This window comes from Centrocercus urophasianus, unplaced genomic scaffold (genome assembly GCF_019232065.1).
Source record: "Centrocercus urophasianus isolate 14NV4802_14NV808 unplaced genomic scaffold, USGS_Curo_1.0 seq_535, whole genome shotgun sequence".
In the NCBI taxonomy this organism is placed as follows: Eukaryota; Metazoa; Chordata; class Aves; order Galliformes; family Phasianidae; genus Centrocercus; species Centrocercus urophasianus.
Window position 1 is genome coordinate 29075 of NW_024885128.1, and position 16768 is coordinate 45842.

Here is a 16768-nt window from a genome sequence, read left to right on the forward strand (position 1 = left end):
TTCCTGCTTTTTGTCTCGGCTGCAGGATGGAGGGATTGGCCCCGGGTGCTGACCACCCACCCCCGTGGATGCTGCACAGGAACCCCAGGCCTATCACAGGAAGACCATCGGTCAAAGCGAAGCAGGGCGGAAGACGCTCCTTTTCCTCCGCTCCGCGGACACGCACAGGCTGGGCTGGGCTCCTGTCTCGTCCCACGGGTTCGCCCCGCAGCACACAGCGCTCAGAGCCCCTCCGGGCGCAGGAAGCGCCGCGCATGCGGTCTGCGGTGCACGTGCGCCCACTCCCCTGATGACGCATGCGCACGGCCACTTCCCGTTTCACGCATGCGCGCCGCACCCTTCCTCGCTCCTTCCAGGCTGTTCCCCAGACGGCGACCAATGAGGAGCGGCGGGCGGGACGCGCGGCCGACGGGGCGGGGCGCGCAGGCGCAACTCTGACGTCGTGCCCAGCCGCCGAGCGCCGCCGCCGCTTCGTGCCCGGCAGCGTTGGGCGCCGCCCGGGCCGCGCCGTAGCGTGCCGGTGAGTACCGCGGGGCCTCCCCGCTCCCTCTCCCGTCGCGCCCGCCTCCTCCCAGGGCTGCTGGCCCTTCCCCGCCCCCGGTAGCCGTAGGGCCCCGGAGCCCCGGCTGCGTTCTGCCCCGGGACCGCCTCCGAGCCCCCGCCCGCCGCCTGGCAGCGCGGCCTCTCCGCGGCGCCCGGAGCCCCGCCGGCCCGCGGCCTCCGCCCCGCCGGTGGTGCGGCATGGCGAGGCGAGGCGGGAGCCGCTTCCTCCTGGGCCCGGGCGCAGCGCCGATCCGGCTCCGCACGGCGTCTCCGTGAGTTCGCCGCGTCCTTCCGTGCCCGCGGGGCCGCGGAGCGATAGCACGGCCGGGGGCATCCGGTTCCACCCCCTTCATAGGCAGGGACGCTCGGCAGCAGCCCGGTGAGACTGCCCGGGGCCCATCCGGCCCGGCCTGGGGCGCCTCCAGGGATGGGGCACCCACAGCTCTCTGGGCAGCTGTGCCGGTGCATCACTGCCCTGTGAGTAAAGATTTTCCTCCTTATACTTAATTCAGAGCCCTCCTCTTTTAGTTTAAAACTATTACCGTTCATTCACTCTCTGTCCTTGTGAAAGCTCCTCCCCAGCTTTCCCGTAGCCTTTTTGTGTGCTGGAAAGCCACGGCGAGGTCCCCCAGAGCCTTCTCTTCTCCAGGCTGACTGAGCCCATCTCCTCGTAGCTTTCAGCATCCGTGAGGCTTTCCCTCTGACAGCCCCATGTCCTTCTGGTGCTGGGAGCCCAGAGCTGCTTTGGAGGGTTGGATGGTGCTGCTGGGGAATTTGGGCAGGCACGGAGGCTGGACGGTGGGATAACAGAATGCAGTCATGCTCCTGAGTGCTGTGAGGGTGGGCAGGGTTTGTGTTTGAGGAGTGGACACCACCACAGCAGCAGCCTGCAGCACAGAGCCTTCCTGCAGGCTCTCATCTGGAGCTGGGGCTCTCCTTGTGCTGACTGTACTTCTGAGAACATCTCGTCAACTTCAGTTTTTAAAAGTCTGTGTCAGAGTTTGGTTCTTGTGGCCTGTCAGTGAGCAGAAGTTGAAGGCTGCTCTCTAGGTGCAAAGCCCCGGCCCGTGTGCTGCTGCCTTATCCAGAGTGAAATTCCTCCTCGAAACACACTTCCACACAACGTTCTCCGGTGTTGGTGATGTAATGGGCTGTGCTGGCAGGTGTTCAGCCTGGCTACTGCTAAGCAGCTCCAAATTATCAATGTGAAATGTGTTAATCCCAAGTTATTGCAGCTGAGGATTCTGTTGCATCTCCTTGAGATGAGAGCAAAATCTCACCGTTGTACCCTGCTCGTCTCGCTGGTTTAGGGGGAGAGGATTCTGCCTTCCTAGTGTTGCTTGTTGGTGGCTCCCTAGGATGTGATTTCTCCCCAGCTTCCACGTTTTGATCTGCTACATATCTGAATTGGGTTGTTTGTGGGATCGTCCTTCCTGCACTGATCTTTTCTAGGCTATAAAACATGACTACAGCCTTGTCTAGATGGAAGTGAGGAGGTTGATCAACTTAGCGGGCTTAATCTAATCATCACCTCCAGCGAGGCGTTGTTCCTTAGCAGAGGACTTTGTTCTCATGGTTCCTGAGGTCAGGCAGGAGGTAACTGGGTGGAGTAAAGGTCTCCAACGGGAGATTTTAGACAAGGCTTTTTGGGGCGTTCACCCTTCTCCTGCTGCACCCCTTGTTTCTTCTGCTCGCTGCTGCCTCTGGGCACTGGTGGTGGGAGGGCTGGGTTTGTGCATCCAGGAAGGTGCGGACACATTGGATGAGATGCTGTTCTTCCCTGCTTTGTCCGCAAAATGGGGCTAATCCCGTGTAAACCGCTGAGATGGGCAGGGGAGGAACAGGAGCAATGTAAGCAAGGCCAGAGATAAGCACTGCGGGGCGGCCAGCTGTGCTGGCTGCCTGCTCTGATGGTTTTGCTTTCCCTTGTTGCCTGCATCTCAGCAACTGCTGCCTGGGCTGTTGTCTGTGTTTCACGAATACCTCTTGGCTTCTTGCTGTGTGGGGTTTGTGCAGTGAGCTCAGTGCTGAGGGGAGCTGGCTGGGACATGTTTCTCATCCGGTGAATAGAAGGTGCCACGGCTGCGGACTACAGAGCCAGCCCTGGGGCCACCTGCTCCGTGCAGGTCTTGGGTACAGGCAATGAAAACAAGGTGGGAACGGGTAGAGTACATCTTGTCTTTGTGTCGTCCCAGATCTGCCCTGACTGGGACTTGCATCACTCGGAAGGAATTGTTTGTCTGTTTGACCCGTGCAGGGGAAACTCAACAGGACTGGTTTGGGGCAGGGAGGCAGCTGACGCACCGCTGGAGCTCATAACTGAGAGTGAACTCTCTCTGCTCTGTGCCAGCTCCTTTCCCTGCGTGGTGACGAAAGGCAGTGTCGGGGAACCTTGTCACGTTGAGGTGTGCGCTTCCTTCTTCAGGGCTGGGAGAGCTTAGAGGAACTGCTTGTTGGCAGCGTGGAGCATGGTGAGGAGTGTTTCCTTGTCCCATCTTTGGAAAGATCAAGCCCCAAAGCAACACAAACTGTTCAGGCTGTATGTGGATGGGTTTCTGGAAAGCGATGAGATGGGGAAATGGTGGGAAGGACAGGAAGAGCACAGCGCTTCAAGGAGTGAGTGCTGGCAGAAGTGGAAACCGGAGTCAGACTCTTCAGTTTCTCAGCTGAAGAAAAGGCAGCATGCACTGAAAAAGAAGTGGAAGGTGGCAGTGGTGGCATTTGGAAATATCCTGAGGAAAGGAAAGGAGGATTAAGTAAAGTCCTCAGAAACTGAGGCAAGGGGAGATGGAAGTTAGCCCCTCACGTGGATGGAAGTACATAAATGGTGAATGAGAATACGGGTGCAGGGAAACTGGGGCAATGGGACAAGCTCAGGGAGCAGCTGAGCCCTTGCCAGGCAGTAAAGCCATCTGTGGGATGGGAGTATCAGTAAGGCAGTGGCTGACTTGGGAGCCCTAGACTCTCCTTTGGGAGTGGGAAGCCTGGGGTTGTGCTGGATAAGAGGAACCGGGGGAAAAAAAGCACGGCACAGGAAGAGGTGCTAGGGTTGGGAAAACAGGTAGAAACACCAGAGGAGAGGGAAAATGGAGTAATCTGTGACACACAAGCCTAGTAAAGCTTGACTGGGAGGAGGAAGGAGTAGGGCAGGTCCTGAGAAGCGTGGAAGGGAGGAGCTGCTGGGCTGGAAGCGGCAGAGAAAGGATCGGGATGGGAGTAGAGCACATACGTTCCTCAGGTGAGTTGCAATGAGGATAAAAGGTTTGGAAGGGGAAAGGAGAGGTTGGGAGTGGGCAGATTGCAGGACTGCTGGAGAAGAGGTATAGTAAGAGATTGTCTGTTTGGGGAAGTTGGTGTGAATGTGGTCTGAATCGGTATAATCTGTGGAAAGGCAGGGTGGATCCTGCAAACAGGTTTGTGTTACTCCAGGATGTCAGGGTAAGTGACAGAAACACTCAAGTGTTGCTATCGTTTAGCCCCAAGAAAAGAGAAGAAGATACTTTACACAGCTGAGGTACCAGCCTGCAGTGCCATGCCACACAGCATTTCAGATGTCAACCAATCATTCCAGGCTGCAGGAGGGTTGGACCTCTTGCCTGGCGGTCAGGACATGCAGGTGCCCAAGCTGTAGTTTGCACATAAAGAGAAGATTCTTCACCAGTGTGTGTCTGGGCACTGGAACAGACTCCCTGTTGGCAGTGCTCATGGACCCAAGCTGCCAGAACTCAAGGAGCCTTTGGACAATACTTTCAAACATAGGGCTTGAGTTTTGGAGCTAGGAGTTGGACTCGGTGATTCTTTTGGGTCCCTTTCAACTCGGGATATTCTGTATTTCTGTCTTTACTCTTGCACTGATGTGGGGAGCTCGCTCCAGCGCTGCCTGATGTTCCTTTCTGCACTGAGCTGAGCTCTCACGTGGACCTTTGCAAATGCCACCGTGTGCCGACTCTCCCTGTGAGAGGAGTTGGAGCCCTTTAATGTATGCACCTGTCATTAGGAGGTGCCTTGGAAAGGGTTGGAGCTGAGCAGGACCTTGAACTGGGGCAAGCTTCATGGGGAATGTTTGTGGACAGTGTTTTGGACAAGGAGATCGCTCTGCGTAAGGAATGGGATGGAGAGGTGAGGAGTAGCATGGGGGCAAACTTAAATCTGCGAGTATCTGTTTGGATTTGAGGTGTGGCTGTTCTCATGGCGGAGCCTTTCAAAGGGCTGGGGTGTCCTGTTACAGCTGAGGAGCACGTTAACAGATGGTTTCTGCTAAAGCAATTAGCAGTGATGTCATCTTTCAACTTGGGGGTAGCCTATCTCCAGGACTGCTGCCCGCCCACCCGCAGAGCCGCTGCGGCCGGCTGCCCGGAGGTGAGAGCAGGGCTTCCAGCCAGCAGATTTGGGGCACTGTGCTCCTGTTGTGCTGTGCTGGCTTTCCTCTCTCTCTCGATCACAAAGCCAAAAAGTTGGTTTCAAAAGTTTCTGCGAAAGAAGGGCCTTTTGCAGTGGGAGTGGTGCCTCGGTTAGTCAGCCCCGCTGGCTGACGCCTTGCATCGGGACTGAGTTATCTAAGCCTAGTAAGTTCTTGTCATGAACTACTTGTGTCCTTAATTTTGTGCCACAGTTCTCTCAGCCTGCGTGAGTGCTTGGTCAGCATTCGGAATTTCCATCTACCCCTAAGAAAAAGATTTGGGAGGAGAAGAGGGTCGTTATGGCTCTGTATCTGGGGGTCAGTGGGCTGATGGAGACCTCATGATGGAACACTGAGGCACTGAGTATGTGACAAATGGCCCAGCAGGGGCTCTAGCAGTAAAGTCTATGAAATAGAAGCTGTGCCCAGCTCTTCCCTGAGCTGCAGTGGGTTCAAGTGTGCTTGGGGCTGGTTGGTGCCTCCTTCAGTTCTCAGGAAGGTACATTCTCCCCTATGTTTTGCCTCGCAGCAATCTGACGCTCCCACCTACACCCTCGCTGTCAATCAGGTGACACTCTTGAGGGCACCATAAAGCCATCAGGGCTCTCTGGTGGGAACCTGGCCCTCAGAATCCCTTCCCTAGTGTTCTCCACAGGCTTCGCTGCTTTGTGCCCTCAGGGGGAAGAGGATGAGATCCCAGCTGCCTCTTCCTTCTGCTGTCTCCACCCAAATATCGACTCTGTAAGGCTCTGATTAGCCTCTTCACCTCGAGGCAGCAGGCGTTTTGCAGCATTAGAACTGGAGTTACAACTGTAGAAAGGTACAAGGCAAGCAGTCTTACGGTCCCTAATCTTATTCCAGGCTCAGCGCAGATTTCCTGTGCAGTCCTGGGTATGTTGCTTAGTTTGGGTTTCTCTGCAGCGAATGGAGTGCAGAGGGCCTCGGGGTTGGGCTGTGAGGTGGCTGGCTGGATCTTTGCTAATTACAGCCTCCTCTCACTGCAGGTTTGCAGATGTGATGAGGGACGCCGATGTTATGTGACAGGCCTTGGGCTGTGGCATCAGGCTGTCAGAGCTGGGCTTGGAAGTTGCCCACGACAGGGTTCTGCATCTTCCTGATTGTTTCCTTCCTCACATAAATGCATTCTCACTGTTCTGGACAGCTTGGTGGTGTTTCAGTATTTTTACGTGATCGTTTCTCTTGTTAATTTATTTCTGTCCTCTTTTTTTAGGTGAGGTGTGGCATTCTCAATGTTCCTGAGTTTTTTGAGCGAACAAATGGATTAATGAAGAGCAACTTTACCTCCCCTCCATTCAGTAGAAATGGAGTGGTTTGGAATGTACTGAGACCTGCCCCCACACTGCTTGGGCCATGGGCAGTACAGACTTCTTCAGCGTTGCTTCCACCGTCACTTGTCTTTTGGGGGTATAAAAGCCCTCCCTGAAAGCGTTCCTTCAGATCTCTGCTGCTGTGCTGCTCAGGAATGGTTGCCACAGTGAAGATTTGGTGCAATTCCTGTTGATTCGCAACAACTGAGTGGCAGCAAAGCCTGTGGAAAGGCCCAGAGGGTCAGGAGAAAGGAACAAGTAGGAAGAGGGTGAAAACGCACAACCCACTGGACCTTCCCCTCCAGCCCCCCTCTCAAAGAAAGGATTTACAGCTCAACCTTGCACCAGCTGTTCCTCGGCTTTAACAGTCAAAGAGAAATAAATAAAATTAAATGGCCACCGCCAGGCAGCCAGCCTAGATTCTGGTGAAATCAGGGAGAGTGCTTCTGTACCGCCTCCGGGGAGGAGGAGGAGGAGGCACAGCAGCGCTGCAAGGAAGCTGGGCAGATCGCTTGTGAGACAGCGGCCGGAGGGGGCTGTGGATATCAGATTGAAAAGGAGAAGTGGTTTCCCTGAGTGGCTTTTTGCAAGAAGTTTACCGCTATCTTGCTCTTTCCCAGGGTGCTCTCACGCATTGTGCTTCATGCCTTGCTCCTGTCCCAGCACGGAAAGCTTACCTTCGTGTCTGGTGGCTGCTGCAAGCTGTGCGGGGAGCTGCTTTTTGCATGCTCTCAAGGGCTCTCAGCATTCCTGCTCCAACAGCTGTTTTAAATCCAATCCAGTTCTCTGTGCTGAATTTTTTAATGGTTTTAAGTCTCCCTCCCTGCACCCCTGAACTCTCGCAAGGCAGAGAGTAGCGTGGACTCCTCAGGGCCTCTTGCTCCGGAGACCGCAGTGGACTTTTGCAGACAGCCTGCTCTGCTCAGAGCCTGCTCCAGGAGTGACCCAGGAGGCTTGGGTTGTGCTTTGGCCCCTTCTGTCTCCCCTGCCCTTCTCGCCTTGCTTTGACTCCAGCTGGGCCTGGGCTATGCTGCAGGGCAGATTCCCCACCAGAGCTCCAACATGCCAGCAGCATCTGGAAAGAGGTTCAAACCCAGCAAATACGTTCCGGTCTCAGCTGCTGCCATCTTCCTAGTGGGAGCCACCACCCTCTTCTTTGCCTTCACGTGAGTCCCAGTCACTTGGCCAAAGAGCAACGAGGGCAGGGGGAGGTGTTGGGGGTGTGATGCTGGGCGATGGGAGCAGGGCAGGGACTAAGCAGGGTTTTTCTGGTGGCAGAGCTGGCATAGCGGGTGAGCTGTCACACTGTGGGACAGATGTAGGGTGTGAAAGCACTGCAGCACCCTCTGCAGCAGTCCATTGGAGTGGTTCAATGCAAGCTGAATTCTGCTTGGTTTTCCCATGAGGCAAAACAGAGACGGGAGCTGCTGTGGTGGACAGCGAGGCACCTCACCACTGTTCAGCTTCTGCTCCTGGCAGACACTTCACTGCTGCCTTCGGATGTTTGCATAACTCGCTCGTCTCGCTGGCAGTTCTCAGCCCCATCTGGGCTGGGAATTAGCTTGTGACCTGTATGGGGAAAATGACAGAGATAATTTTCTCCTTTGGAGCTCTCCGAAGTGGTTTGTCAGACAAGGGCAGTCTCTGTTATTCTTCAGAGTTTTGTAACCAAGTTTTGAGCCACAAAGGAAAAGTTGAAGGAGAAGCACCCTGACCCCCGCGTGCATCTCTTGCCGCTGTTGGTGTCAGCTTGAGGAAATGGGGAGGGTCTGGTGTTTCTGGAGAGAGCCTGGAGGAGCTGTTCTGCCTATGAGCCAGCAGGGCCTGAGGCCAGCACCTGGGGGAAGCCTGTGTTTGGGGCATTGTCCTTACCCCAGCATGGCATCCTGTTGCCCCATGATTTGTTGCTGCTCCCTCAAACACAGCTCTTGGTGGTTGGAAGGTCACTGCAGCTTTAACACGTGGCAGCAACTGGGCAATAAAAGAGTAATTTGAGGACCAGAGGACAGAGCTGATGTGATTTACTCCTTCCAGGCAGCTGGTGCTGTCATTCAGCAGGGTTTACCCAAGCCAAGACCCAGGACATCCATCAGCCCGGTGCTTTGGCAGCTTTGAGGCTGTCGAGGGAGATTTTGCTACTTTGGGCTGCAAAAAGCAGCAGGTTTTGTGCTACCAGTGCAGAGAACTGGAGAAGAGAGAGCGGGTGTGCCTGATGCTGCTCTCGGGGTGACGAGTGCCCTCCTTTCATTGCACTGCCATCAGGACACAACAAACAGGGGCAGCCGTGCCCCACAGACCCGGTCCTGGCTGCTGCCACCCTGCAGTGCCAGCTGCAAGCTATGGGGCTGCTGGGAGCTGCTTATCAGTGTAAGGAACAGCTGCGGTCAGGCTGTGTGCTGCCGAGCAGGTTTGTTCAGAGCAGGAACACCTGGGCAGAGTCGCATTAATTGTAGGTCAGTGGATGTTATTTAACCTACTTTAAAACACCAATTTAAATCTCCAGCAGAGTGGCAAAGCAAGGCATGCTTTCACACAGGTTGTTTGGCAGGGCTGGGATGGCATTGCTTTGTGCTTGTAGCAGTCACAGGGCTGTTCCTGTGAAACTGCTAGAGCGGGGAAGGAAGAAATGGAGAAAAAGTTTGCACAAAGCTTGAGCTCATGGAACTGGTGGTATTCTGTGCCCTGCTCCTGAAAGGCTCTTCTTGTGTGCCTCTCTCTAGCATTGTTTCTGGTATATCAGCCAGGCTTGTTCCTTCTGGTCCATCCTGGCGTAGGGTTGGTGTCTATGGGCCAGGAATGAGCACATTAATTTCATTAGAAGGCATAGTGGTTGGACTGAGGTTTGTGTTGCTGAGTGAGATCTGGCAGGGGCAGAGGTGTTCCCATCTCGAAGGATGAGCCTGGCTTGGTGGCTTGGACACTGCTGGTTCCAGACTGGAATTCCCCTGGGCATCAGTTAGTCCATCCCACGCCTCTTCTCTTGCCTGGGTCTGGTTCCTCATAGCGCACTCTGTCTTAGAGGAGTTGACCTCGTGCAGAACTCATGGGGCTGGGGATGTGTTTGCGGGGTGAGGGGCTACAGATGAGCCTGCAGAGGGGAGGAGCAGCACAGCCTGCTTCAGTTGGGCTGTGACTCAGGTTGTGGCAGGCCGAGACTGCTGGGTTCCCTGAGTTCTCTCATGTGCTGCCAGGGACAAGTCTCAACAGCTCTTTGAGATGGGTGTGCTCCACGCCTGAGCTCTGAGAGCCAACTCTCTGGGCCCTATGGGACGTGCGTAGAGCAGGGGGCAGCCCTGTGCTGTGATGGGACACGCATTCCTGCCGTGTCTGTTCTGGAGAGCAGAAGGCAGGGACGTGGTGCTGAGATGGCTGCACAGCCTGGGCCTGCTGCTCAGTCCCAAAGTCCACTGGGCACAGCCTCTGGCAGCTCTCCCATTGTGCTGCGGGTATCCAGCAATGCCCGATAAGGCCTGGGGTTGTGAGCTGGTCCCAGGGCGCTCAGCACCTTCTACAGTCACTTCTCCTTCCCAAAGGCTGACATTCAGTCTGCCATTGAAGGGCAGCATGGAGCTGGCAGGTCTGCCCTTGGAGTAATGATGCTCCTGCCTGAGAGCTTGGGCTGCTCAAAATGGAGGCTCCTTCCCTTCCCATGCACCCTACAGCTTGCCCTCTGCACAGACCCGTCCCACTGGATCTCAGGCTGCACAGCAGGGCCAGCTGCCCCAGGAGGCCAGGCCAGCGTGGCTGCTGTTGCGTGGCTGCAGGAGCCACTCCTTGCCCCCGAGAGCTCCTCAAGCTGCAGTGGCAATGCCATCGCAGATAGGCCAAGGCATGGAGGCATCGCCCAAGGTGAGGCTGCCATCACAGTGCTGTGCTCCCAGACCGCATTCCTGCCAGCCACGCCGTGCAGTGGGACCCACAGTGTGACTGCTTCTCCCAGCTGCTTGGCAGCGTGGTGGCAGAGGAGGGATGGGGCAGCACGTGCACCTTCGCCGCTCCCTGCTGGAGGGCTGTGCTGGATTACAGTGCTGACACCATATGTCGCCCTGCTCGCCCAGCACTGCGCTCTGCCCCCTCTGCACTCACCGCCTAAATCCATCTGTGTTTATCACTGTGGGGGGAAAGAGAGGGACAGATGCTGCCCTAGATCCACGGGATTAAACTCCCAGCAGCAAAGCAGATTAGAGAATTACGCTGGCGCCTCTGAGGGGGAAGCCCACTGCCCTCAGCCTGCACCCAGCCTGGGCAGGGCAGTGGGGATGGTGCTCCTACCCTGCTCCCAGCCCTGTGAAGGAGCTGGGTGCCAGCTGGGGCAGTGGGCGCCTCAGACAGCAGCTCCCGTCTGGGTTCAGGCTCGAGGCTGCTGGTTTTGTGTCCCCTTGTGGGATCCCCAAATGCTACCCATGCTCGCTGATGAGACAAAGGAAGGGTGTCACTAAGGAAGCAAAATCCATCCTGTGTCCCCATGCCAGCGCAGCTTCTTGCAGCCCACGTGGCACTGCCAGTCTGACTGGCTCTGCCTGTTCCTTGCCACCACTAAGAAGGGATGCGTGTTGTGCCTCGGTTGACTGCTGGAGCACTTTTTGCATAGATACCCCTGGGCAGGTCCACGGGGATGGCTGATGCACTTGGGGTGCCCCCAAAGCTGGCAGAATGGCCTTGCCATTCCGGAAGCCCCCCTGCAGGGGATTTGGCCGCTACTCTTGGAGGGCTGTTGTGACCATTGCCAGATGCAGCAGGCAAGCCTGGCCCTGCAGTGCCCAAGGAACTGCCTGTAGGACAGGTGTCACAAAGCCTTTGTGTCTGCAGGTGCCCTTGGCTCAGCCTCTACGTCTCCCCAGTCATTCCCATCTACAATGCTGTCGTCTTCCTCTTTGTGCTGGCCAACTTCAGCATGGCCACCTTCATGGACCCAGGCATATTCCCACGAGGTAAGTGTGACCCAGCTTGTGAATCACCTGGGATAGAACTAGTTCCTTCCTCAGGAGGAAAGAGGATTCCCTGATCCCAGAGTACTTGGGAAGAACTCTCCTTGCCCTGTCTGGATGGGATCAGATGGTGACAGATGCTACTAGGAGGTTGCTCTGGGTTCACGGCCCTGCCGGTTGGTAGGATCAAGTGGTGAAAGTTGCATAAGTCCCAGCACCTCATATGGGCTGCCTTGGGCTCAGATGGGTGCTGTGGTTTTGGGGCACGACCTTTTCTACCTTTATTTAATGATCCCTGGGACAGCCTAGGGGGGGTTGTGGTGGGACAGAGGAGGGTTTTGCTGGGTATTTCCAGGTGGGGAGGGAAGAAGGCCAGCTGGGATTTGACGACACATCTCCCCCCTGTCCCAGCATGTGTTTGTGCTTGTGTTCTCTGCTAGCTGAAGAAGATGAGGATAAGGAAGATGACTTCCGAGCTCCGCTTTATAAGACAGTGGAGATCAAGGGCATTCAGGTGCGCATGAAATGGTGTGCGACCTGCCGCTTCTACCGGCCACCGCGCTGCTCCCACTGCAGCGTCTGCGACAACTGTGTGGAGGTGAGCAGCTGCTGGGGTGCCTCTGCATTTTGGCACAGAGCTGAGCCATCAGGCCCAAAAATCCTCGTGCAGGCACAGAGCGCTGCCAGCCAAACCCCTCACTTTCTTCTCCCCACCAACAGGAGTTTGACCATCACTGCCCCTGGGTGAACAACTGCATCGGGCGACGCAATTACCGTTACTTCTTCCTCTTCCTGCTGTCACTCACTACACACATCATGGGGGTGTTCGGCTTTGGTCTGCTTTATGTCCTCTACCAGGCAGAGCTCTCTGGTGTCCGCATGGCCGTCACGTATCCTCTGTGTTCCCAGAAGGCTCAGGAAGAGGCTGGAGGGGGAACAGTGTTGTGGGGCTGGGGGGTGTATGTGGTGGAGCAGAGCTGTGATATTCATAGGATCGTTGGAAGTGGGAGGGATCTTAGAGGTCATCTAGTCCTAGTTCCCTGCAATGAACAGGGACATTTACAGCTACCTGTTTCTCCAGCATATTCCTTAGCTGCCCGCCGGCAGTATGGCTGTGATGTGTGTGGCCAGCTTGTTTTTCATTCCTGTCGCTGGCCTTACTGGGTTCCACGTGGTGCTTGTGGCAAGGGGCCGCACTACCAACGAGCAGGTATGTGTACTAGCTGATGTGGGGTGCTTAGCTGGTGTCAGACCATTGGGATGGCTTCTGGGGATTGCTTCCACAAGATAGACCTAGGGTGGATTGAGCAAGGGATTTCTGGCAAGATAGTTGAGGGAGGAGTGCCATCAGTGTGCGAGAGGAGTTTGAGCTGACCTCGTCCTCGTTTATGCAGCCTGGAGAAATGGGATCTCACTGCTGCTATTTGAGGAGTGGTCATGGGTTAGAAGGAGCCCAGCAGGCCCTTAAGAATGGGCAGTGGAAGTGCAGGAAGCAATGGTGCAGCTTGAACCAAGGCAGTTTCCAATTAGACATTAGGGAAACACCTCTTCCATGAGAATAGTCCCAACACTGGAACAGGGGCCTGGAAATGGGGGAGTGTCCATCCTTGGCACTACTCAATGATTGTGCTGGTCACATCCTGAGCACCCTGACCCGGTTGGCATTGCTGAGGGTGGGGGGTGGACCGGAGACCTCCTGTGGCTGCCACCCACACCAATGTGATGCTCCCCACCTCGCAGGTGACAGGCAAGTTCCGAGGTGGAGTCAACCCCTTCACTAATGGTTGCTGTAAGAATGTGAGCCGGGTCCTGTGTAGCTCCCCAGCCCCCAGGTAAGTGTGGTGGTGCCTCTCCAGCCCTCCAATACCCAACATAAGCACCCCCAACTATGGGCCTTCACCACATTCTCTGCCCTCTCTCCCTGGGTTCTGGCAGGTACCTGGGGCGCCCAAGGGCTGAGCAGACAGTCCTGGTGAGACCCCCCTTCCTGCGGCCCGATGTGTCAGATGGCCAAATCACTGTCAAGATCATGGACAATGGTATCCAGACAGAGCTGAAGAGGACGAAGGTGAGGAAGGGGGGAATTAGCACTCCCCACGTTGGGGTCCTGCGTGGAGCCCAGGGGTGCAAGCCTGCATCCGTGAGTAAAGAACCGAGTGAGCCTTGTCATGTTCCACCTTCTCCGTGTTGTCCTGTTCTGTGTCCCCTGGGGATAGAAATTACATCCCTCCCATGTGGCAGTGACCACATGAGGCTTTGCATACTCCATTGCCCTTCCCTATCCCGTCTTTCACCCTTGCAGCATTGTTTGGAGGTTTCCCTTTCCACGGCACTTCCCAGCACATGGGGCATGTGCTGCCCTCAAGCACTCAGGATGTTGGACAGGCCCAGGGGCACCAAGAGACATGACACCACTGCATGCCCCCTGCCTGCTAAGGGGAGGGCTGAGGCCTCAGTGCCCTGCTGACCCTTTGCGCTTTGTCTCTGCAGTCCAAAGGAAGCCTGGAGGTGACGGAGAGCCAGTCTGCTGATGCCGAACCGCCACCCCCACCTAAGCCAGACCTCAGCCGCTACACGGGCCTGAGGACACACTTAACCCTGGCCACCAACGAGGGTAAGGAGGGCATGCAGGGTCCCAGCCAGCCGCTGGGAGGGAAGCCCGGGGCTGTGCCCGGCAGACCAGGAGCCAGGGCCGCAGGAACAGGCTGCAGGGTAGACCTGAAGCACGTCAGCACCGCCGCATTGTGGAGCAGGGTGCACCCGTGTCTCCGGGCTGCTACACGCAGCCCTTGTGATTGGAGAAGCCTGTGGGATGCTTCCAGCTGGCTCTAATCTATTGGAAAAGAGCAGGAAGCCAAGCTGAGACCACTGCTTGGCAGCAAGGTGCTTGTCCTGAGCCACTGAGATGCTGTGGGCAGGCTTAAGGGCTGTTGTGCTGTAGATGGGCACAGGAGCGCAGCCAGGATGGAGGAGAAGGAATGGCAGGCTTGGCTTGGTGGCAAAGTTTGTTTATTGCAGCCTGCGTGACTTGCATGCCCTGCTTCCCTGAGCGCTAGCGAAACGGTGCTCAGAAACACCTGTGTTGGCTTTGCAAGAGAGGCGGGATGTGAACAGGGCCGCTACAGGGACAGAGAAGTGCCTGCCTGAAACACTGTGCTGTGGGGACCCATTTTCCATCCCGCTCCATTTCATCCATTGCTGGAGCGCTCTCCCCCAGCCTGTTCCTCTCACCTCCACGGTCTGTCCTCCTAAGGCTCAGAGCCGGTTCTGGGGAAGGGAGGGAGGACTCTGCGCAGCGTTTGCATTAGTGGCCACACGTGTGAGTGTCTTTCTCTCTTCCCCTGCCTGCAGACAGCAGCTTGCTAGGCAAGGACAGCCCCCCGACACCCACCATGTACAACTACCAGCCTGGATACAGCAGCAGCAGCAGCTCAGCTGCCCTGCCCCATTCCACCAGCGCCAAGGTAAAGCTGTGCACGTGGCTGGCTGACAGGCAGCACTCATACGGGGCTGCTTTTGTGCTCTTTGCTGTGGCTTTCTGGGTGGTGGGTTCGGGGTGGGCGTTAAGAGTTTTGGGGGCCCCTATGTTCCCAGGAGTGATATCTGTGTTCCTGTCCCATAGCTGAGCCGAGTAAACAGCCTGAAGGAGCCCAACTCCATTGGCGAAGGCGGCCGCAAGCCCAGCTACCGCTCAGAGCCGAGCCTGGAGCCTGAGAGCTTCCGCTCGCCCACCTTTGGCAAAGGCTTTCCCTTCGACCCGCTGTCCAGTGGCTCCCGATCCTCCAGCCTCAAGTCGGCCCAGGGCACGGGCTTTGAACTGGGCCACCTGCAGTCCATCCGCTCCGAGGGCACCACCTCCACCTCCTACAAGAGCCTGGTGAACCAGACACGCAACGGGAGCCTGTCGTATGACAGCCTGCTCACACCTTCCGACAGCCCCGACTTCGAGTCGGTGCAGGCCGGCCCCGAGCCCGACCCACCGGTGGGCTACACATCACCCTTCCTCTCGGCCCGCATCGCCCAGCAGCGAGAGACCGACCTGCACGGCCGCTTTGCTGCCGCCGTCTCACCCAAGCATGTGCCACCCCGCGAGCCCTCACCCGTGCGCTATGACAATCTCTCCCGCCACATCGTGGCTTCCATCCAGGAGCGGGAGAAACTGCTCCAGCAGCCTCCCGCAGCGGGCAGGGAGGACGATGCTGGGCTGGCAGACTCGGGCATCCAGTCGACGCCAGGCTCCAGCAATGCCCCCCGCACCAGCTCTTCCTCGGACGATTCGAAGCGCTCGCCTCTGGGCAAGAATCCGCTCACCCGCCCGGCCCCTCCCCGCTTTGGCAAGCCTGAGCCCTCCCACGCGCTGCGGGTGCGCTCCCTGGGCTCACCTGAGCAGCCCGCTGCCCCCCACTTGGGCAAATCTGTGTCTTACAGCAGCCAAAAACCAGCAGCGTCTCAGGCCAGTGTCCCCGAGACCGAGGAGGTGGCCTTGCAGCCGTTACTGGCACCAAAGTGAGTTTTGCCGCTGTCTGCCCCGCAGGGCGTGCACTGCAGCTCCTCGCTGGGGGGGTGCGGGGAGGGCTGGGGGTTGAGTCCTGCTGGCACAGAGCTGGTGCTGTCCCTAGGAGACTTCATGGGCTTCTTGGTGGGCTTGAGGGATGCTTGTCTGCCTTGTGTCCTTGGGGAGGGCAGGGCTGCATCTTCGCTCAGCCGTGCTGGGATCCTACTCTCCCCTTTCCCACTGCCCTGTGCCCCGTGCTTTGCCACTCCATTCCTGTGCTGACCTGCTCACCCCGTGTGCTTGCTTCCCTCCCCAGAGACGAGATGCAGATGAGAACATCCTACAGCAAGTCCAATGGGCAACCCAAGAGCCTGAGCTCGGCCACCCCCGGCTCGGGATCCGTGCCTGTCAGCAGCCCCACGCGTGGAGGAGTCAAGAAGGTTTCTGGCGTGGGGGGCACCACGTACGAGATCTCAGTATGAGGGGCAGAGCCGCTCGCCCGCTCACCTCCTGGCTGGGCACCCGCTGGCACCAGAGGGCTCCATGGGCACGGACGCTCTGCAGCCCCCAGCCGACGGGGATGAGGAGATGGGCTGGAAGCCCCAGGGCTTTTTTCTCCCTTTTTCCACCCCTCCCTGGGACTCAGGAGCTGACTTACACCCCGGCAGGACTGTGTGGGGCAGGGATGCTGCCCTGGCCAGGTGTGGAGGCCATGGGGGGGCCGTGTCCCGCAGCCTCGCGCCCTGCCACCATTGGCCGGGCAGCCACTTGTGGGCCTTGTGCAATCAATCGCTCGCCTAGCGTGGTAGGAATGGATTGTTTTTAAACCAGAATAACTTTTTTTTATTATTATTGTTACGGATTCTATTTTTTTTCTCTTTCTGAGTTACCAGGTGTGTGTATATATAAATATCTATATATATAAATATAAATATTAAAAAAAAAAGAAAAAAAAAAGCAGAAATTATATATCTTACCCAGAGAGAGGAAGAAACCACCCATTCCCCTTCCCCACCTGAGCCACCATCTTGCAGGATCCATGGCCAGGGCCCCTGTGCTCAAGGGATGAGAAGGG

The 16768-nt window shown here is 56.9% G+C and overlaps 1 protein-coding gene across 1 annotated transcript; it reads left to right on the forward strand.

Annotated features, from left to right (window-relative positions):
• Nucleotides 1–460: 460 nt before the first annotated feature.
• On the forward strand, nt 461–16587 carry ZDHHC5 (zinc finger DHHC-type palmitoyltransferase 5). The gene is made up of 12 exons (XM_042835560.1): nt 461–520; nt 6174–7436; nt 11080–11201; nt 11639–11796; nt 11919–12088; nt 12306–12408; nt 12939–13030; nt 13134–13266; nt 13689–13812; nt 14550–14662; nt 14821–15704; nt 16010–16587. The coding sequence occupies exons 2-12, from the start codon at nt 7333–7335 to the stop codon at nt 16173–16175; spliced, it is 2169 nt and encodes a 722-aa protein (XP_042691494.1). The 5' UTR covers nt 461–520; nt 6174–7332; the 3' UTR covers nt 16176–16587.
• The last annotated feature ends 181 nt before the right edge of the window (nt 16588–16768 follow it).